This window comes from Rhinopithecus bieti, unplaced genomic scaffold, assembly GCF_001698545.2.
Source record: "Rhinopithecus bieti isolate Rb0 unplaced genomic scaffold, ASM169854v2 scaffold_48739, whole genome shotgun sequence".
In the NCBI taxonomy this organism is placed as follows: domain Eukaryota; kingdom Metazoa; phylum Chordata; class Mammalia; order Primates; family Cercopithecidae; genus Rhinopithecus; species Rhinopithecus bieti.
The window spans coordinates 699,631-721,634 of record NW_016820251.1 but is presented as its reverse complement, the minus strand read 5'-3'; the positions used below and the strand labels follow the sequence as shown (position 1 = coordinate 721,634).

The following is a 22,004-nucleotide window of genomic DNA, read 5'->3' as shown; positions in this document are numbered from 1 at the left end:
TCTTCCTCCTTTACTCTGGACATTTTGTCAGAGTGCAGCTCCTGGTGTCCAGAAAAGGCACCAGAAGCAGGCTTGTCTTTTAAGACCAGAGAAGAAAAAGGGTCATTTTCATATAGAGATATCTGGATCCTGGAAATAGATGCAGGATATCTATAACAGGACATAATGTTACCACCTCAGACAGATGGCGACTGTAGTTTTAACAACGCTTTGAAGGCCCACCGTGCTCCAGGAAGAAAGTCCTTCACATGCTCTGAAAAGTTAATGGGGGTGGAAAGGTACCTGACTGCTAATAAAACTTTAAAAGTGGGTAATAGAAGGGATTTTGGTAAGTTGGGTCCTCCAAATCCTCCAAATCTGTGAATCCTCTGCATCCTAATCTAACTAGGGTGGGAATTTTTTGTTTGTTTTGTTTTTTTGAGACTGAGTCTCACTCTGTTGCCCAGGCTGGAGTGCAGTGGCACAATCTCGGCTCACTGCAACCTCCACCTCCTGGGTTCAAGTGATTCTCCTGCCTCAGCCTCTCGAGTACCTGGGACTACAGGTGCCCGCCACCATGCCCAGCTAATTTTGTATTTTAGTAGAGATGGGGTTTCACCATATTGGCCAGGCTGGTCTCGAACTCCTGACCTTGTGATCCGTCCACCTCGGCCTCCCAAAGTGCTGGGACTACAGGCATGAGCCACAGCACCCAGCCTAGGGTGGGATTTTAAAATTAATTTTGTATTAACTCTTAGTATTTGTCAGATGGTCTTTTTTTCTGAATTGATTCCTGGTACTAGTCACTCCAATTCTGCATCAATACTAGTTGTTTTTCCACCACTCTAGAATGTCAGTAACACTAGCAAACCTTGGAGGAACTTATGTTATATCACACCTAAAACTTACTCTTGGCCAAAATCTTAAATCCACAAGATGAATTACAGACTTAAGTAAAAGCCGTTATGTACTTAATGGCACCACAATTTTCCATTACAAATACTGTTTTTAATTCTTCCTTAATTTGAAAAAAAAAAAAAGTGCCTTGAAGGGGCTTTGAATTTCTAAGGTTTCTAGATCAAAGATTTCTTCAGCTCTCTGGATTATAGGAATGTTGAAAACAAAACAAATCATTTTCCTGCTGTAAAATCCTTGCCATGTTTTTGTCTTTATGTAATTCAAAACGGCTGAGCTGAGAAATGAGGTTGGTGAGTCCTGTTCAAAACCTAAAAATTCATCAGAAATAAAGTAATTGATAATTCCAAAAGTGTCATTCCAACTAATTGACCCAAAAGTAAATTGTACTGAACTCTTATTTGATGATCCAGAAAATTGCTAAAGAGCACTTGTAAGAGAACAAAATAAATTATGGCTAAGAATATCAAAATATTTTAAAGTGTTGATTAAAGTGATTCAAGACTAAATTATAATAATTTGGGCTTGGTGGCAGTGTCCAGTGTAAATTTTCCTCTGATTCCACATCCGCCCACAACTATAAATGTTTCTTTTTAGTAACATGATCTGCAAAACAGTGAACTATTTATTTCAAAAGCTTTTGCAGAAAACATTAGACTATAAAAAGTAACAGTTCCTATTTTCATAGTCATCAGTTTGCTCATGGTTTCTGTATGAGGCCTGACTCTTGGTGTACAAGAAATAAACTGTTTTTAGCAGGGGTATGTCCTTAGCTCTTGGTCATCTGGCGTGATAGATAACATGATAATTTACCACTGGTGCACTAGTGGGCTCAGAATTTCAGCACTTCCCAAATGAAGCACTTTTTGCCTTGTCACTAGAGAGAAGTCATGTATGCTCACAGTAGTGGAAAACCTAGATGGCATGTGTAGTGTAAAGCACATGTCCTTCTGCATGGGGGAGAGTGGTGGCTATGTGCTCTTGGACATTGAGATGTAAAGCACTTTTGCATGTACAAGAGGTCATTTGTTTCCAATTTTTCCTCCATGTTATCTTTATTTAAAATTAAAAAATTATTTTCTTTTCTAATTATTAAAAGAAATGCACGCTAGAGAAAATTAAAACTGAAAAAAGTAAAAATATAGTTTTAAAATCCCACCATTTGCATTTACTTATGTGAATTTGCATTTTGTTGTATTTGCTTTATGAGAATGTGTTTACATAATTGAGATCATGCTGCATACAGAATTTCTTTTTCTTTAAAACAATCATTTTCTCTTGTTACTCTGAGTTCTCTAACATCAGTCTTAATGAATGCATACTATTCTATTATGAGATGTGTGCTTTACAACCATTTTGGGACATTGAAGTTGCTCCCAGTATTTTGCTATCATAAATATTCTGTAATTCACATCTTTACACATAAAAAATTTTCAATATTGCTATATTTGGTAAAGACTTTAGGTTGCAAGTGAAAGGAAATCAGTTTGTCTTGGCTTAAGAAAAAGGAAAATGTATTAGTTTACAGAGCGAAAAGCTAAGTGTGGATTAGCTTTGGGCACAGCTGGACACAGCAGCTAAATGATGTTTTCGGAACCTTTCTGTCTTCTGGGCCACTTCCTTCTGTGCTGACTGCGCTCTTAGGCCTGTTCCTTTATATTCTCTTTCAGAAAGACGGCAGCTCTTTCCCAATCATTCCGGAAGTCCAATGATGGCTCATTCACATGACTGAGGTCCAGCACCTAGGCCTGAGCCAGTCACTGGAGCCAGGGCAAGGGAATGTTCTGGATGGCCAACAGGACAGCCCTGCTCCCTCTCCCACCTCCCTTGCTCTGTTTATCTGGCCCCTTTGCTGTTTCCTGAACCCACCCAGCCTGCCCATCACTGATGACCACTGTTCTTGTCCCCTCTGCCTTCACACAGTTCCCCCACTGTCCCCACGGCTTGGTGCTCCCTCACTTCCTTCAGTCCCCACTGACCACCCCCTCACTGTCTATTCGCTTTCCCTGACTTCACTGACTTATTGCTCCCTGATGTTGTGTTATATATTCATGTAGTATATTTTGTCACTTTCACAGGAACCACAAGGGGTGACACTATTTATTTGCAGCTCTATCCCAGCCTATAATATTGATAATATTTATCAAGTGAGTTAATTAATGAGTCTGCCAGGCCAGGTGTGTACCCATCTGTAGGGTCAGCCCACCCTAAGGACTAGAGATGGGTGAGGGAAGGATATGATTTCTCAAAAGAAAAATAAGAAATTGGGCAGCCATCACCAGAGCAAGCAGACTAAATGCCGGGCTGACCGAAACACTCATGTCCCTTACAATTTTGGATCACTTTCTAGAGCCAATCCCAGGAGTGAGAAATTCCAAGGTTATGAATGTTTGGGTTTCCTGATAAGGACTGCTTCCACTTTTAGCCCCGCTATAAAAATTCTCCTTATAGCAGATAAAATAATAATTCTTAGACACAGATCATCACATCATGCCCCTCCCCATCTTCAAACAGATAACCTTTCCGTGTACCATGACCAAAGACACACCTTGGCACCCAGGCCCAAACTGGTCCAGTTTCAGCCTCACCTCTGACCGCGCCCCCATCCCGCTCCCCTTTTCGCACCAGGCCCTAACACACTGGTTTTCTCTTCTGCCCTGGAATTCCCTCATCCTTATCTTGAGACCTTCATATTTTCTCTTCCTTTCTCCTGGAAGGCCCTTCTTGCTGCTTCCTACCTTCAGACCTTAGCACAAATGCCATCCCTCAAGAGGCCGAAGAGAACCAAGAGGGGCCCAAGAGGCCTCACACTCCGAAGATGCTTCTCTCCCAGCCTCTGCAGCAGACATGGACATATATATATGTATAAATATATATATATATATTTTTTTTTTTTTCACAGCACTCATCACCCTTTATGTTTGTTTCCTTGTTTATTCTCTGTCTTCCCCCACTAGACTGTAAGCCCCATGAGGCCCTGTTCTGTCCATTGTTGTATCCCCAAAAGTCAAACTGGTACCTGGCAGATCAAAGACCCTCAAAAAGTATTTGTTGGAAAAAAATTAACAAATTGCTCTCCAAGAGTGTTGTAGCAATTTGCGAATCAGCAGTGGGAATACTCAATTCATCTCTCATTGAGGCAATTTTCTTACTATACAACTCGAGATGGATCCTCACAGCATGAGTCCTGGATGAGAAGCAATGGCACTGTTTTCTGACAGACAACACTTCCCATCTGAACAGAGATCAAGCACACTCTATTATAGCCAGGTATGTTATGACAAGGCCCCAGCAGAATGTCACTTTCCCATTAGTTATTTTTTTTAAAAAAGATAGGGTCTTGCTATGTTGCCCAGGCTGGAGTGCAGTGGCAATTCACAGGTATAATCCCACTACTGACCAGCACAGAAGTTTTGACCTGCTGTTTCCAATCTGGGCCAGTTCACCCCTCCTTAGGCAACCTGGTGGTCCCATGCTCCCCGGTGGCCACCATATTGATGCCAAACAGTACAGATACCCAATCAGTATAGCTCACTATAGCCCCAAATTCCTGGGCTTAAGCAGTCATCCCACCTCAGCCTCTTCAGTAGCTGGGACTGCAGACATGTGCCACCACACCTGGCCTCATCTAGTTTAAATATAGCCTGAGTCGGTGTTGTTGTTGTTGTTGTTTGAGACAGGGTCTCACCCTGTTGCCTGGGGCAATCACAGCTCACTGCAGCCTTGACCTCCTGGACTCAAGTGATCCTCCCACCTCAGCCTCCTGAGTAACTGGAACTATAGATGTGCACCAACATGACCAGCTAATTTTAGTTTTTGTAGAGACAGGGTCTCACTGTTGTTGCCCAGGCTGGTCTCAAACTCCTGGGCTCGAGCAATTCTCCTGTCTCAGCCTCCCAAAGTGCTGGGATTACAGGCATGAGCCACCATCCCCAGACCTTATAGCCTGAGTCTTAATCCCTTTATGTAAGTAACAAAAAATATTCCTATTGCAACTGAGCTCAAGATAACTTTCTAAAAATGTTACACTGAATAACAATAAGTAAATAATCAGCTTAAGTATATGAGATGTGGATGGGCATAATTTCTGAGTTATCTAATTGTGTTTGTAGTTTGATTTATAAAATCTTTCTAATCTGTTCATTGTTAATGCTAGATTGTGTGTATTTTGTATATTTTTTAAAGAACTTTACATTTTAAAAGTCTTGCAAAAGAGTTGATCTATGTAAAAAAGTATTTAATATAAAGAATAGCTGAGCACCTTTTTGTTAGGAAGAAATCCCTATGACATATCTCAGATTACACTAGTCAAATTTCCCTTTACCTGAATTTCTGTTTGGATACAAAATAATAAACTCAATATCCTCATCTGTTTCAGACAAATCTTCAGCATTACCCAATATGGGGATCATAATGAATTCAGAAGAAAACATTATTGCATTAAAAAAATAGCCAATTCAAATTTTTTTTACTTTAAAAATAGCACCACTTGAGGAAGGGTATATATTTAAGTTGAAAGTCCCTAAGCAGTTGGTTTACTAAGTTCAAGCAAACTAAAGGCTGATGGTTTGATTTTATAACTTTCCTGTGATCTGGGATAGAAAATAAAAGAAAGTAAAAAAGTAAAAAAACAAAACAAAGCAAATAATTGAAAGACAACACCACACACACACACACACACACACACACACACACACACACACACCCCGCCAAAGCATGTCCTTGTTTTCTGCCAGTTGCGTCACCAGTCAGCAACCTCAACCACAAAAGGTGTTTTCACATCTATCTTGCCACTGTTGACGATTGAGCAGTTGGTGAGTGGACGGTCGTGCCCATCAGTTGCTTGGAGCTCTATGGAGTGCACCACTGTCTGGTGAGGGAAAAGTAGACACGTGGTTTAATTCTGACCAGCAGCTATAGCAATCCAAAGGTTAAACCAAAGCCAACTCCAAAAGCCCAAGTGGGAAGGAAATAAGGTTTGTTTGTTTGTTTTTTATGACTACTAAGATCACGCACGCTAACTGTAGAAAACTTAGAATATTTAGAAAATATACACATCACATAATAAAATTCACCCATGACCTTCTTACTCAGAGACCACATTGGTATATTTCCTCACTTCTTTTTAAATATGCATTTTATATTCTAAAAAAGTAGATATTTTGTAAACACCCAGCTCTAGTAAAAGGCATTTCCATTCACCTGGTATAAGCCAGCGTAACAGTTAACATGAAGTCTGAGTCAGTTTCAGCTTCATCCTATAATAGGTCTTCACATGTATGGGCCAGAAAGCAGATTCAGAAATGGACCTAGTTCTAGGTTTGTCCATTTAAAGGCGACCCAAGTCATTAACGTATAAGTTGAGCCCAATACTAATGTAACCAGCCCCCTACACTGCTGTGAACGCACCTTTCTCTACCCTGGAAGCCTTCACAAGCCCAGTAGTACCGTAGTGCACACTGAAGGAAGTTAGGACTGGTCGAGGACCAAGAAAGTAGGTTTTTGGTGGGTTTCCCAAACAGTGTTGAGGCTACTAGCTCAGTTCCCAAACTTGTATTGGATAGAATCAGAAGAGCAGGTAGTTGTGAAGGAACTGCGGCGAGCAAGCCTGGTTTATTTACATTTGGATGAGGGAGGCAGAATAAGTCACATGGAAACAAAATAAAATGAAACTTAGAAGAGGGCAAGGGAGACAAGGATTGTCCAGGCCTGGGGTGGGCAGACTTTAAAGTAACCAGTTTAGGAGCTGAGAGAGCTACTTTAGGCATCCGTGAGGCAGAAATGTTGAGAAACAGAGGGAAGGAGGGTGTTACGAAGTGTTCCTATGGGTTGTGAATTGGACTGCTTTGACATTCTCTGAGACCCAACAGTATAGATTCAAATGCTCTTCGTTAATTTTTGGTTGCTGTACCGTGTCTCTGTGAATGTGACTGGGGTGTCTGAGCTGAACCAGATGGGATTCTGGGGTTGTTTTGTTTTGCTTTGTTTTTAACTATTTTATTTTTAACTCTGGTAAGAAACACATAACATAAAATGTGCCATCTTACTCATTTGTAAGTGCACAGTGCAGTGGTGTTGAGTATATTTACACTATTGTGCAACAAATATCCAGAATTTTTCATCTTGCAAAACTGAAAGCCTATACCTATTAAATACAACATCCCATTTACCCCTATCCCCAGCCCCTGGCAACTACCATTCTACTTTTTGTTTCTATCAATGTGACCACTTTATATATTTTATATAAATGAAATCATACAGTATTTGTCTTCCTATGACTAGTTTATTTCACTTAGCATAATGTCCTCAGAATATCTTTCCTTTTGAAGACTGAATAATATCCCATTGTGTGTATATATGGGGTCCTGGTATATATTGGTTCCATTAAAAAGGGCTTTACATTTATATCGAGTAGTAAAATAAATCAACTTAAGTCCTTAATTTCTCCTTGTCAAGTCCCTAGCTGCTGCACCAATGACCCTAATAATTAAAATGCCATACCATATATAATTTATTCACCTTTGAAGAGGCCAGTCAGCTATATAATGGATCTCTAACAAGCATATTTTAAGATTAAAATAAATCATTGAAAGTACTCTCAATAAAAATATGAAGCTTTGAAAGGAAAAAAATGTATCAATTTACCATCCCATCGATGACTTTTCCAAATACCACATGTTTGCCGTCCAACCAGGTGGGCTTGGTCAAGGTGATAAAGAACTGAGAGCCATTGGTGTCAGGCCCAGCATTGGCCATACTGACCCACCCAATGCCATAGTGCTTCAGCTTGAAGTTCTCATCTGGAAATGTCTCACCATAGATGCTCACACCTGAGACAAAACAAGGAAGAGAGACAACAGATGTCTTCCAAAAGTCAACTCTTCAAAGGGAAACATAAGGCCTTAGAGGAATCAGTTATTAGAACCCCATAGGAGGTAGGGATGGGGAATACATGTTCAAACATAAGGAGAAGTGAAGGAGGGAATAAAATTAACTCCTTAAGGAAGCAGGGCACTAGGGCCTAAAATGACCAAAGAAAGCCTTAAATATGGCACAGGATGGCAGGATGCTCTCTGGCCTCAAACCAAGGGCCAAACCTTGATCAAGCAGGACCATGATTTCGTTCTGAAGTGAGAAGGAACTGAAGGTCAGGAAAACATCCTAAAGCCAGATGACAAGGTGTGTGAGCCATCCTAGTGGCTGTGTATCTGTTTCCTGAGGCTGAAAGCTCAGGACAGTCCTGTGACTTATCCAGGATTGGGTATTACTCAGCACCCAACCAGGATGCACCAAGCATTCAATATACACCCACAGTGAATTCTCATAACAGCCCTGAAGAGTAGGTATTCTCTGTCCTATTTTACAGTGGGAAACAGAGGTTACAAAATTTGAAAATAGCAGAGCAGAATTTGAACATCTGACTTTCTGACTCTAAAGGTGGTGGTTTTTCTTGCCTCAGCACCAAGAACAATAGCAGCTGATCTGGAAGTTGTTGGTCACAGCAACTTCGGGACCCATCAGGACCCAGAGGATGATGGCAATTGGGAGCACCCAGTGGTCATCCTTGAACAGGAGAACCAAAGCAAGGCAGGAGGTCTGGAGTTCTAGCAAAGCAGCAGGCAGAGTGGAAGACCTTTATCCACAAACCATGAGAAGGATCTGACCATCCTCCAACACCTCAAGGGTCTGCCAGGCCCATCTCCCCTTCTGTAGGGACCCTTATCTGTCAGTTGCCAACTTCAAAATTCTGATTCAGTTAGAAAACCCAGAAGTAGGCTGGGAGCAGTGGCTCATGACCGTAATCCCAGCGCTTTGGGAGGCCGAGGCGGGCAGATCACGAGGTCAGGAGATCGAGACCATCCTGGCTAACACGGTGAAACCCCGTCTCTACTAAAAATACAAAAAAAACATCAGCCAGGCTTGGTGGTGGGTGCCTGCAATCCCAGCTACTTGGGAGGCTGAGGCAGGAGAATTGCTTGAACCTGGGAGGCAGAGGTTGTAATGAGCCAAGATCATGCCATTGCACTTCAGCCTGGGTGACAGAGTGAGACTATGTCTCAAAAGAAGAAGAAGAAGAAAAAAAAAAAAAGCCCAGAAGTGGATATAAGCCAAGCAATTTATAACTGGTTGGTCAGTGACACTTGAAGTGGCCTTGTAGGAGAGTGCTCCTACAGAAGGATCTAGGCTATATTTAAATTGCCCAAAACATTGTCTCCAAAATTCAGAGAATTTTAACGCAAGACGCACACTGGGCAGGGAAAGTAGTGAGAAAAAAAAAGGTAGCAGAGAAGAGGACAGAGTGAAGCTCAGTCACCATTCCCGGTGGCGCCATTCCTATGACAGGAAGGTGGGATGCCAGCACCGAGGGCACGGGCACCAGCACCGCAGGATTTTCCAGTGAGATCCACAAGCATCCTCAGAAAATCCCATTGCCTAGGGTAACCTAAATGCCTTCCTCCACTCCAGTCTACATTCCCATACCTCTCAGCATTTTTGCAGGAACTAAAAGTAATCCTCACAAAGTGCCTGGCAAATCAAAGCACCTAATAGCAGTCATTTTTTTGTTATAAATGAACCATTTCAATAAACATAAAATTAGAAATAGTGCTTGAAAATGGCCTGTTGCTTTAAAAATAGACAACAAATATCCACTCAAACCAGTATTTGTTGAATTAAAATCTTAAATCTAAAGTAAATTTAAACTCTTTGGAGTTACACATATAGTGTATGTTCAAGAAAAGAACTCACTATACTTTTAAGAGAAAACAGTGTATGGAGCTGGATAGCTATAATCCTCAATGAGAAACAATAAGCTGAAGGAGATCTGAAACTCTCTAAATTTAACCATTTCTACTTTATTGAACTCCAACTTTGTTTATAAGAGTCAGTTTGCATTACAATTCTGACAACTCAGCTATTGCTTTATAACTTTAAAAAATTATTGGTTCCCAGCTTTGTCCAAAGGACAGCAAATAGTAAGCTTGGGTCCTGACAAAGCCACCACCCTGTAAACTCAGACACTGGATTCAGTCCTCCTGTTCCCAAGTTACCTAAGTAGAATTTGCTTTCTCTAACCCATCATTTTAGAACAGAAAAAAGAAAACACATAGCCAGGAGTGTGAGTCACTTTTTTGCAGGTTAAACCTTAAAAGTTCTCTTGGACTTGTTTTTTTTTTTTTTTTTTCAATATAATGAAAGATTTTGAAAGAAGGAAGAAAGTGCACTGTGACCCTGCTGCTAACTCCAGTCTCACCCTCCTGGTGTGAGGCCCGTCTTCCACCTGCAACGCCCACCTCTGTAGCGCGCTGCCATCCCAGGGGAATGCAGCTTCACGTTCCACACCTTTTCCTTCCTACAGAAGATATTTTTCTGTATGGCTACTGACTAGTAGTCTGGTATTTTAATAACTGCAAAATGAATACATCTCGATTATGGAAAGACTATAAACACCAAAACAATCCTGCTTAAAATGAGGACGCCTCCCTCATACCTGTCGAGATGCTGCCAGATGAGTCCCCCAAACTCCATCCTTCTTAAAGAAGTAGAGTCGTCTTTACAACTGTGTTCCTTAGCTCTGGATTTCAACGGACTGGGTTCATATACTGGCTTAATCTTAGGTTTCGGTTTGGTAAATGGGCAAGGAAAAAATGCAAAGACATTACCCCCCGTGCCATCTCCAGCGGTGATGTCACCTCCTTGAATCATGAAATCCTTGATGACACGATGAAACTTGCTTCCTTTATATCCATATCCTTTCTAAAGAGATTATTTCAGTTGAATAACAAGTAACAGAGGCCATACTGAAAGATAAACTCAGTGTTGGTCTAGAAAGGACAAACTGAGAAAATTAAATAAAATGCCTACAGAAATTGATTATATCCCAGTTATGGTTTACTGAGAGAAATTTATCATTAGCTGACCAAAAAATAAATATGTAAGTAAAGTATTAATGTGAATAAGTTAAAAGAGAGCAAACCATATTTTCTTTTCTTTTCTTTTCTTTTTCTTTTTTTTGAGAAGGAGTCTCTCTGTTTCGCCCAGGCTGGAATGCAGTGGCGCAATCTCGGCTCACTGCAAGCTCTGCCTCTAGGGTTCAAGCCATTCTCCTGCCTCAGCCTCCCAAGTAGCTGGGACTACAGGCACCTGCCACCACGCCCGGCTAATTTTTTTTTTATTTTTTATTTTTAGTAGAGACGAGGTTTCACCGTGTTAGCCAGGATGGTCTTGATCTCCTGATCTCGTGATCTGCCCGCCTCGGCCTCCCAAAGCGCTGGGATTACAGGTGTGAGCCACTGCACCCGGCCCCATATTTTCTCTTGATGATTATTTTCTCCCAATTTCCAGAAGCCTAAGGGCACTGAGTGCCCAAATAATACATATTTTATTGGAAAATAAAGTCAAATGTGGTAAGGTTCAGCTGACATACTAATTTAATACTTATTTTCTCAGAAGACATCTTTATATTTGACTTAAAAGAAAGAAGATCCAGTTGAAAGGAAATAAAACTGAGACATACCTCTCCTGTTGCTAGAGCAACAAAATTTTCTACTGTCTTGGGCACAACTTTTCCAAAGAGGCCAATCACAATTCTGCCAACATCTTTGTCTCCAATCCTCACATCAAAGAAAACCTGTGTGCAGTGGAAAGGCAAAGTGTAAGGTTATAAGGTGGAAAAGCACAAATATAAGGTAAGCCAAAATTAAAATCTGAGAATTGATCCACATACAAAAGCCCTGCCCATCAGTATGTTATAAAGGAGCATGACATCAATTAAAGGTACTTTACAACTATTGTGTGGGTGCATCTCACTCACAAATATTCATTCAACAAACATTTATTAAACACCACCCATGGGCCTGGCACTGTACCAGGTATTGAGTTTAAAGGCTGACTCAATTCTGTTAGGGTTGGCCAATAAAGTCTTCAGTAATTCTTCTCTTCCTATACCCCAGAGAAACACTGCTGCTACTTCCCATTTCCTGGCTTTATGGATGAAGATTAGAATAGAAAATGTTGCTCTCTTAGAAAGTAATGCTCTCTAATCTTGGCAGGACCAAAAAAAAAAAAAAAAAAAAAAAAATTGTGAGGAAATAGGCTAACCATCCAAATTTATTTTTTTGTAATTTCAAACAGTCCTAAATTTGCAGTGAATTCTCAACAGATGTCTGCCATCCAGGAGATGATGAAAATGATGAAATACAGCAGTCCTTCAAAAGGCCTGCCACTCATGTCCAAGCACAGCAAAGCACCAGGGCCCCAGCTTTCCAAAGGACAGCAGACATTAAGCTTGGGTCCTGACAAAGCCATCATCCTGTAAACTCAGACACTGAATTCAGTCCTCTTGTTCCCAAGTTACCCAAGTAGAATTTGCTTTCCCTAACCCAACATTTCAGAACAGAAAAAAGAAAACACATAGCCAGAAGTGAATGTGGGTCCTCTTTTTGCAGGTAAAACCATACAGGTGCTCTTGGACTTGTTTTTAACTGTCTCATCTGAAACAACATTATAAGCATTTTGCTTCACAAATCACTGTGCTAAGATGATTCTGACATAGAACGCTTGAAAAGGCCACAGAGTCGAAGGGCATTCTATTAGCGCGTTTAGATTATATGAACCAATTTACTGTTTGAATGGATAAAAAAAGACATTCAAGAGATGGCTTTAAAAAATATAAGAAGGGTTGTCAAGGAAAAAAGATGTCTTACAGTTTAGAAAAATTACTAAGTAAAGACTGTCAAGCTTCTGCTCAAGACAAGAGCTTCTGCCAATACATCAGTACGTCTGTCACAGGGTGATGTGATATTTAGTGTTCCATGTGGCATTTTACAATTTTTACATGGCCAAAGCAGCTAAACTTTTATTATTACTTATATAGAAGAGCTTTAGAGAATGCATGAAGGGCCCTGCCCTTGAGATGGGGCAGTGTATTAAAGGAGCGCAATTCAGCATGGCTTGGGATAGGAGGCAGCTCCAACACACCCACTAGCCTGGTCAGTGCAGAGCTGGCTTCTGACAGAAGCAGTTTCTCCAAAGGGATTTGCAAGCCAAGGTGTAAATTCAATAACCAGCAATAACGAAGCAACACCAGGAAGCCAGAGATGAAACCTTAAAGAAACATTGTACAAGACACTAGAAGAGCCTTCCAGACTTTTTTCATTTTTTTTTTAACTATAGTTTATGTTCCAGGGTACATGTGCACAACATGTAGGTTTGTTACATATGTATACATGTGCCGTGTTGGTGTGCTCCACCCATTAACTCGTCATTTACATTAGGTATATCTCCTAACGTTATCCCTCCCCCGTCCCCACCTCACAACAGGCCCAGGGGTGTGATGTTCCCCTTCCTGTGTCCAAGTGTTCTCATTGTCACTTCCCACCTATGAGTGAGAACATGCAGTGTTTGGTTTTCTGTTCTTGCAATAGTTTGCTGAGAATGATGGTTTCCAGCTGCATCCATGTCCCTGCAAAGGACATGAACTTATCCTTTTTTATGGCTGTGTAGTATTCCATGGTGTATATGTGCCACATTTTCTTCATCCAGTCTATCATTGATGGACATGTGGGTTGGTTCCAAGTCTTTCCTAATGTGAATAATGCTAATAATGCTGCAATAAACATACATGTGCATGTGTCTTTATAGTAGCATGATTTATAATTGGGTATATACCCAGTAATGGGATGGCTGGGTCAAATGGTATTTCTAGTTCTAGATCCTTGAGGAATTGCCACACTGTCTTCCACAATGGTTGACCTAATTTACACTCCCACCAACAGTGTAAAAGCATTCCTATTTCTCCACATCCTCTCCAGCATCTGTTGTTTCCTAACTTTTTAATGATCACCATTCTAACTGGTGTGGAGATGGTATCTCCTTGTAGTTTTGATTTGCATTTCTCTGATGACCAGTGATGATTAACATTTTTTTCATGTGTCTGTTGGCTGCATAAATGTCTTATTTTGAGAAGTGTCTGTTCATATCCTTTGCCCACTCTTTGATGGGATTGTTTTTTTCTTGTAAATTTGTTTAAGTTCTTTGTAGTTTCTGGGTATTAGCCCTTTGTCAGACGGGTAGATTGCAAAAATTTTCTCCCATTCTGCAGGCTGCCTGTTCACTCTGATGGTAGTTTCTTTTGCTGTGCAGAAACTCTTTAGTTTAATTAGATCCCATTTGTCAATTTTGGCTTTTGTTGCCATTGCTTTTGGTATTTTAGTCATGAAGTCCTTGCCCATGCCTATGTCCTGAATGGTACTACCTAGGTTTTCTTCTAGGGTTTTTGTGGTTTTAGGTCTAACATTTGAGTCGTTAATCCATCTTGAATTAATTTTTTATAAGGCGTAAGGAAGGGATCCAGTTTCAGCTTTCTACATATGGCTAGCTAGTTTTTCCAGCACCCATTTATTAAATAGGAAATCCTTTCCCCATTTCTTGTTTTTGTCTGGTTTGTCAAAGATCAGATGGCTGTAGATGTGTGGTATTATTTCTCAGGGCTCTGTTCTGTTCCATTGGTCTATATCTCTGTTTTGGTACCAGTACCATGCTGTTTTGGTTACTGTAGCCTTGTAGTATAGATTGAAGTTAGGTAGCATGATGCCTCCAGCTTTGTCCTTTTGACTTAGGATTGTCTTGGCAATGCGGGCTCTTTTTTGGTTCCATATGAACTTTAAAGTAGTTTTTTCCAATTCTGTGAAGAAAATCATTGGTAGCTTAATGGGGATGGCATTGAATCTACAAGTTACTTTGGGCCAGTATGGCCATTTCCACGATATTGATTCTTCCTATCCATGAGCATGGAATGTTCTTCCATTTGTTTGTGTCCTCTTTCATTTCGTTAAGCAGTGGTTTGTAGTTCTCCTTGAAGAGGTCCTTCACATCCCTTGTAAGTTGGATTCCTAGGTATTTTATTCTCTTTGAAGCAACTGTGAATGGGAGTTCACTCATGATTTGGCTCTCTGTTTGTCTATTATTGGTGTATAAGAATGCTTGTGATTTTTGCACATTGATTTTGTATCCTGAGACTTTGCTGAAGTTGCTTATCAGCTTAAGGAGATTCTGGGCTGAGACGCTGGAGTTTTCTAAATATACAATTATGTCATCTGCAAACAGGGACAATTTGACTTGATCTTTTCCTAATCGAATATCCTTTATTTCTTTCTCCTGCCTGATTGCCCTGGCTAGAACTTCCAACACTATGTTGAATAGGACTTTTAAAATAAAGAAGAGAAAACAAAACCTGTGAATGTTTAGGAAGGAAGGGAGTAAGATCTGGGAGAGCAGCATGAGCAGATGAAGAAAAAGTACCTGTCACCCAACATAACTCTTCAGCAAAAATCACATTTTTTTTTACACATAGCTTAGCACACGTATTATTATAATTTTTTCCCCAAATCGAAATATCCTTCAGCTTCATCAGTCAGCATGAGAACACATAGCAGGTTTTCCCAACTCTAATGGGAAGGATAAAATCAAATCTTATTTTGTCAACAAGTATTTATGCAAGGGTACGTAAAAGGCAATGTGAAGGCACAAACTGTATAAGAGAGTCCCTGCCCTAAGGCAGTTTAAAATAAAGAGATAGGATAGGCAAACCCATAACCACAGTACAGGGCAGTGTGTGACAAATGTCCCCCAAACACTGTACGCCCAGGCCTGCAGGAACAGTGAGGCTAAGGAGGAAGGCTTGAAGGGAGGCAGGCCTGGGAGGAGGGGAGCCACCTCCCCAAACAAGGATGGGGGTGAGCCCTGTCTGGCAGACTTCTTTCTGGAACCAATGCATCTAGGCAGGAAATGTAGCCTGTGTGCAGAGAAGCAAAGCTGCCCTTCTGACCACAACTAGGGGTTAGAGTGGGTGGGGGGCCAGGAAAGAAGCTGCCCACCAGTTCCAGAAGGCAGAGGAGAGCTGCCGGCCTAAGCGTGAGTTTTGTTAGGCAACAGGGAGAATAGAAAGAATAGGGTCAAGCGAGGCTCTGTGAATGTTACTCAAATGGGAAGAGAAAGAGAATCTGCAGGCTCTTACACCAGTTCAAGAATAAGGTCATAATGGTCTGCACTGGGGTGGTGAAGGAAGGAATGTATGAGGGAGACAGAAAAGACATTTATTTATTTACTTATTTACTCAGACCGAATCTCATTCTGCCACCCAGGCTGGAATGCAGTGGCACAATCTTGGCTCACTGCAACCCCTGCCTCCCAGGTTCAAGTGACTCTTGTGCCTCAGCCTCCTGAGTAGCTGGGATTACAGGTGTGCACCACCACACCCGGCTACTTTTTGTATTTTTAGTAGAGACGGGGTTTCACCATATTGGCCAGGCTGGTCTTGAACTCCTGACCTTAAGTGATCTGCCCACCTTGGCCTCTCAAAGTGCTGGGATTACAGGCATGAGCCACAGCGCCCAGCCAGGAGAGGTGTTTAAACAAAGGGGCAGAAACTGGAGGAGGAGCAGGAAGGAAGAGGGAAGGAAACAAACATGACTTAGTGGTGGTCTCAGTGTGGGTAACCCACGTCATCTTATATAATTCATCCTCACTACACCTGGGAAAGGTGGGACAGGAACTATTATCACTAATTTACAAATGAGAAAAGTGGGAATGAGGGAGGTTACGTGATTTACCAAGGTTTCCCGACTATGAGTGTGAGAGCCCGAGTTTCAAGGCTGCCTCTCGCTAAACGGGTTTTTGTTAATAGGGCTCTCCTGGTTTAGCCAGGGAAACCCTAAGGAGCAGCAACAGTGTTTTTAGCTCCCCGGGGGCCAGCTAAAGGTCAGCAGAAGGAGGCAGTCAAATGTTAAATGGTTCAATGTCAAATGATACTCAAGGAGAACCTGGGCACACACATTCCTAGACAAGAGGTGAGACAGCTGCCAGCAAACGCTCTCACTCTAAACCCTCTCACCACTGGATGCATCTCCGATGTTGCTGAGTGCCTCTGGGAACAAGGCCCAGTGCTGGGCCAGGGGTGGGCTGGGGCTACAAAGCTCCTACCCTCAAGGAGCTTCAGTCCAACAGAAAACACATACATGAATGCTATAATATAATGAGAAGTCCGATTTTATAAGGTAAGTACAGATAAGGTGTCATGATAAGGGGTGGTGATTATCTGGGGAGATCAGTGTGGGCTTCCTGGGAAAGGTGATATTGGATTCCATGCTAGACTTTGGGGGTGGGCACCTCAGTCACTTGTTTTTTCCCTCAAGGCTGCCCTTGAAAGTCGTTTGGAAATTATGCAGCATTGGAGGTGGGAGGAGGTAGAGGAAGAGGGAGGAGGCACTCACACAGCCTGACCCAAACCCCTGTGGAATTAATCCTGATTCCATTTCCAAAGTAACTAGGACACACACCCAGCACATGAGCTGTGATGTGGAAGAAACTGTTCTCAAATGTAGCTCCACTACTCAATGGCCATGGAACCTTCAGCAAATTAAACTCTGAACTTCCTTTCTTCATCTGTAAAATAAATGATTCCTTTCAGGTCTGTGCTGTCACAGTAGGATTAAGAAGATAAAACACAAATAACACTAACAAGTGACTTCTGCAATCAGGGACTATGGACTATGTGCTTTACCTGCTGCTATGGTTTAGATGTTTGATCCCAATGTTGGAGGTGGGGCCTAATGTGAGGTGTTTGAGTCATGGGCGTAGATCCCTCACGAATGGCTTGGTGCCATCTCAAAAGTGAGTGGGTTCTCATTTTGTTAGTTCCCATGAGAACTGGTTTTAAAAGGAAGCTGACACCACCCCCCTCAGCTTCCTCTCTCACCACATGATCTGCACATGCCTGTTCCCTACCATCTTCTGCCATGAGTGGAAGCAGTCTGAGGCTGTCACCAGATGCCCAATCTTGAATCTTCCAGCCAACAGAATTGTGAGCTAAATAAACCTTTTTTCTTCATAAATTGCCCAGCCTCAAGTATTCTTTTATAGCAACACAAATGGACTAAGACATCTGCTTTACCTCATCTAATAGGCAAAGCCCTCCCAGGTAGGAATGATTTCTATCTCCATTTGACAGAGGAGGAAACGGAGCTGTGGACATTAGATAACTTGTCCAAGGCCATCTAACCGCAGCCTCCTGGCTACTACATGCTAATGGGCTTGCAAGCTGTAATATGTGTACAGCTGGAAGGATGGTGGCATTATTTCACACACTCCTGATGCCGGATCCTGCACAGATCCCATGGCATTGGTTCAAAAATATAGGTCAGCAAATGTAATTCTGTGGATTTGGAGCCCAATGAGCCAGAGAGGCCCCACCTGAGCCTCTATGGCTGGGGCAGGAAGCTGCCAGGCTGGCCAAGCAGCAGGATGTGTGGACGAAGGTAGTGCCACTAATGGGCCATGTGGGCAGAATAGCACCTCACACCTCTCTTATTTACAGATTCCTATTTTTAAATGAAATCAGAGGTAAACAAAAACACTGCTGGGGAAAACAATACACTAGAGCAATGGCCAATTAATGTACTTGTCTGCACTCAGAGAAATTATTTTGAACGTCATTTCCCAGTAGATTCAGTTGTCTTTAGAAGTTCAGGAAAAAGTAACTTAAGAGAGCAGATTTGTTTAAGACGCACCTACACAATTAGCTTTCAGAACTTAATGACAAATTTGGTAGGGGGAAAAAAGACATGTTAAGTAACAATTCTGAGAGTAGGGTACATGCAAACAAACTCTCCCTCAGTGACAGTGTCACAGACAAGTGTTTAGGATGCTCAAACCCCTTCCCCTTCTGCAGCCACCAGCTTCCTCCTCTCTTGGCTCCATCTTCCAGTGGTTCCCAGCCCACGCTGCCTGCACATCAGAATCACCAAAAACTTCTGAAAGACAGGATATTGAGCCCCACCCATACAGATTGTGATTGACTTGCTCTGAGGTGGGTCTCTGCACCAGCAGGTTTAAAAAGTTTCCCAGGTGAAACTTGTTCCCAAATATTACAGGGGATGGACTTACACTAAAAACACTTATTCATTGTTAATCTGAAATTCACATCTAAATGGGCTTCCTGTATCTTATTTGGCAAACCTATTCCTCCTATTCCCTCTCCCTCACCCCACTTTCTAACCTATCAGCAACTCCTGTTAGTTATCCCTCCAAAATCTCTTCCAAGTCCTTCCCTTGCTCCCCATTTCAATGATTACCACCCTAATCCAAGCCACCATCTGGACTCTGGCATGGTGCCCTGAATGACCTCCCAGTTCACTCTCCACTGAGTTACCACATAAATTTCTCAACAATATATACTGAGATCATGCCATTCTTGAACTCCTGACATCGTGATCCACCCACCTCGGCCTCCCAAAGTGCTGGTGTAGATTACAGGCGTGAGCCACCGCGCCCGGTCGAAATCATGCCATTCTTATGCTTAAAACCCTTAAGTGGCTCTGACTGCAGAATAAGACTTCAAATTTTAAGACAAATTGCCTCAATACCCGCACGCCTACCTGCAGCCTCTAAGGCCCTGTGTGATCTCGCTGCTGCTCACGCCTCCAACCTCATCTCAAGTCACCTCTCATTCTGTGCTGAAGCCACACCATCCTCTCCACATCCTCTGAATGCAGGGAGGGCTTTCCTGTTTGAGGACCTATGCACATGCAGTTCCCTTTGCCTCCTAAATCTTCCCTGCGCTGGTTTTTCTCATTTTTCAGATATTTTTAAATGTCACCCAACGTATACTGAAGTTTATTTCCTCTAACATTTCATAATTGTGCGAATTTTATGTTTATGGCTTTATCTCCAGAGACCCTATTCAGCTCTGCGGCCTTGCACAAACCATTTCCCAAAGTTAGATACGCCTACAAGATCAAGAGGCTGGGAGTATGATCAGAGCTTCTCAAAACCATCAGGCTGTTTATCAACCCCGCTCACAGCGTGGCATGGCCTTTCTGCGACATCAGATGCTGAGCCGGACCTCCTCCTCCCCACCCCAGTCTTCCCCGTCCTCAGGTGGCGCCTGCTGTAGAGGATGTAAGCATTCTAGTCGCTGATTAGTATCATTTCCACTGACAAACCCCAGACTGATGAAGACCACTTTCAGCTGCAGCCCGCCCCCTCCGGCTTCAGTTTCCAAGACACTATTGCCAGTGGGTTTTCTAGAAGTGGTGATCACGGGCACCAAATTATCTCCTCCCTCTCCCTGCACTCTCCCATTATCGTCTACCCTTGGTTAAATATGCTGAAAAAGAACTGAAGCGGAGTTAAGTACGAGGAAGCCTTAAAGATGCACTTTGTGGCAGCCCCCCGCCCCCGTCCACCGCCGTGGAGGCTGCCCCAGGTCTACAGGTGCCGCCTTCGCCCGGCCTGGCGTAGCCCACAGCCGGGGCCGCCCGCCCGCCGAAGTTGAAGGCGCACCTCCCCTTCCCGGGAGAGGACGACGGTTCCCCAAAAGAGGCGGAGGGTAGTTTCTCATCTGAACGAGGCGCTTTAACGCCTGCCCGAAGCCACCGCGGCCACAGTGGAGACCACGCGGCGGGCGGGCGGCTGCAAGCCCTGGACTCCGAGTGCCTCTCCTGTGCGGCTCCCGTCCCCACCGCATTCCTCTCGCTCCGCTCCCGAGCCCAGGCCACGCCGAAGGAAGTACTTGGGCAGTCTCCTTCCTGGAGAACTGGCCAGCCGGTTCCGGAAGCCTCTCCTACCCACAAGCTGATCACCTCTGACCACCGACCCGGGACAAGAAGTCCAAGCAGCCTGCGGCGGGGCAGGCTGGCCTCAGCCTAGCCCCCCCAGGGTCTCCCTGGGAGCGCCGGCCACCCCGCACGCAAGCAGCCCCCTCCCACCCCGCCCCGCGGCCGCCTCCAGTCCCCCTGCGCCCGGGAAGCCTCCTCCTCGCCCGCCCTGACACCGAGGTCCCAGTATCCAAAGCGCCCCCAGGGCCCCGCCCGCCACAGGGGAAGTTGCTGCCCGCCGCTCTCTGTCACCTTGGCCGTCACAGAGGGGCCTCGCTTGCGGAAGCCCTCGGCCCCCGAAGAAGACACAAGCGCGCCGAGCCCCACGCAAAGCAAGAGAGGTAGCAGCAGCCGAGGACCCGGGCCCATGGTGAGCGGTGGCAGCGACGCTACCGGCACGGGCGCGGCCACTGGCTCCGGGACCGCTGACGGGACTCGCGGCCGGCTGCGCCTGCGCTTTCCCAGTTGCGGGGGATGGGGATCGGGCAGTCCGGGAAGGGCGGGGACCCGGGGCGCGTTCCTCCCAAGTTCAGACTCGCGACCCGAACTCCGGACTCGGAGGAGCGCGCCCAGAGGGCGCAGCCAGGGCTCGGCCGCCGCGCCTAAGGCGGGTGCAGAGGGCGCCAGGGCCGGGAGGGAGCCCGGGTTGGCCAGGCGCGGAGCCCGGCGCGGCGGGCTAAGCTGGGAGCACCTCCTGGAATTTACCGCGTAGGTGCGGATTAAACCTGGACAGGACTAGGACTCTCCGGCCTCCGCGTCCGCCCGGCAGCTAGCGCTCCGCGGGACTGGGAACTCTGCGGCCGGTCCCGGTCTGATTGCTGCCGCCCTGGGAGCAGCCTCCGCTGGGGCCGCTGAGTTCCAATGGCCCATCGGAACCTTTTGCTAGGCTTCGGACGCTTAGCAGAACTTTGACACCGCTGGACGCGTGAAACCCTGTTGCACTCGAATAATGGCCTCTCATTGAGATGATTCACATCTGGGGAACATTGGAAATTGCTGGATTCACAGTCCAGCTTTGCCTTGGAAAAACTTTTCATTGGCTTTAAGTACTTGGAGGATGATTCTGTGATCTTGTCTACACTGTTCACAAGGCAGCACTTACACGGGACCAGAACCATGGTCATGTAGGATTCTTTCCTGGGGAAACAAAGTAAATAAACTGACTTTTAGGTATATCTGTAGGATGGAATTTTTACAAACTTAAGAATTATGTTTAGGAAGATTAATGACTGGGGAAATAAGTTATTATATTTTTTAGGTGGAAAACTCGGGTTACAGAACCACAGAAATTCTGATCTCAACCGTGAAAATAAATATTTCAAGGTATTTAAATATTGAAAGAGATGTACCACAACGTTTACAGTAGCTATAGATAGAATTGATACCTATTGATAGAATTACGGATTTTTGAGGGTTTACAAAAAAATTTTTTTGGCAGTTTTCTGATTTCCCAGC

At 43.8% G+C, this 22,004-nt stretch overlaps 1 protein-coding gene across 1 annotated transcript; it reads right to left on the bottom strand.

Annotated features, from left to right (window-relative positions):
* Positions 1–5,109: 5,109 nt before the first annotated feature.
* PPIC (peptidylprolyl isomerase C) lies at positions 5,110–21,708 on the bottom strand. Its single transcript, XM_017859745.1, has 5 exons — positions 20,802–21,708; positions 11,411–11,524; positions 10,557–10,650; positions 7,540–7,724; positions 5,110–5,764 (listed from the first exon to the last, which is right to left on the bottom strand). Exons 1-5 carry the CDS (start codon positions 20,916–20,918, stop codon positions 5,636–5,638), a joined length of 639 nt encoding a protein of 212 aa, XP_017715234.1. The 5' UTR covers positions 20,919–21,708; the 3' UTR covers positions 5,110–5,635.
* Between the last annotated feature and the right edge of the window lie 296 nt (positions 21,709–22,004).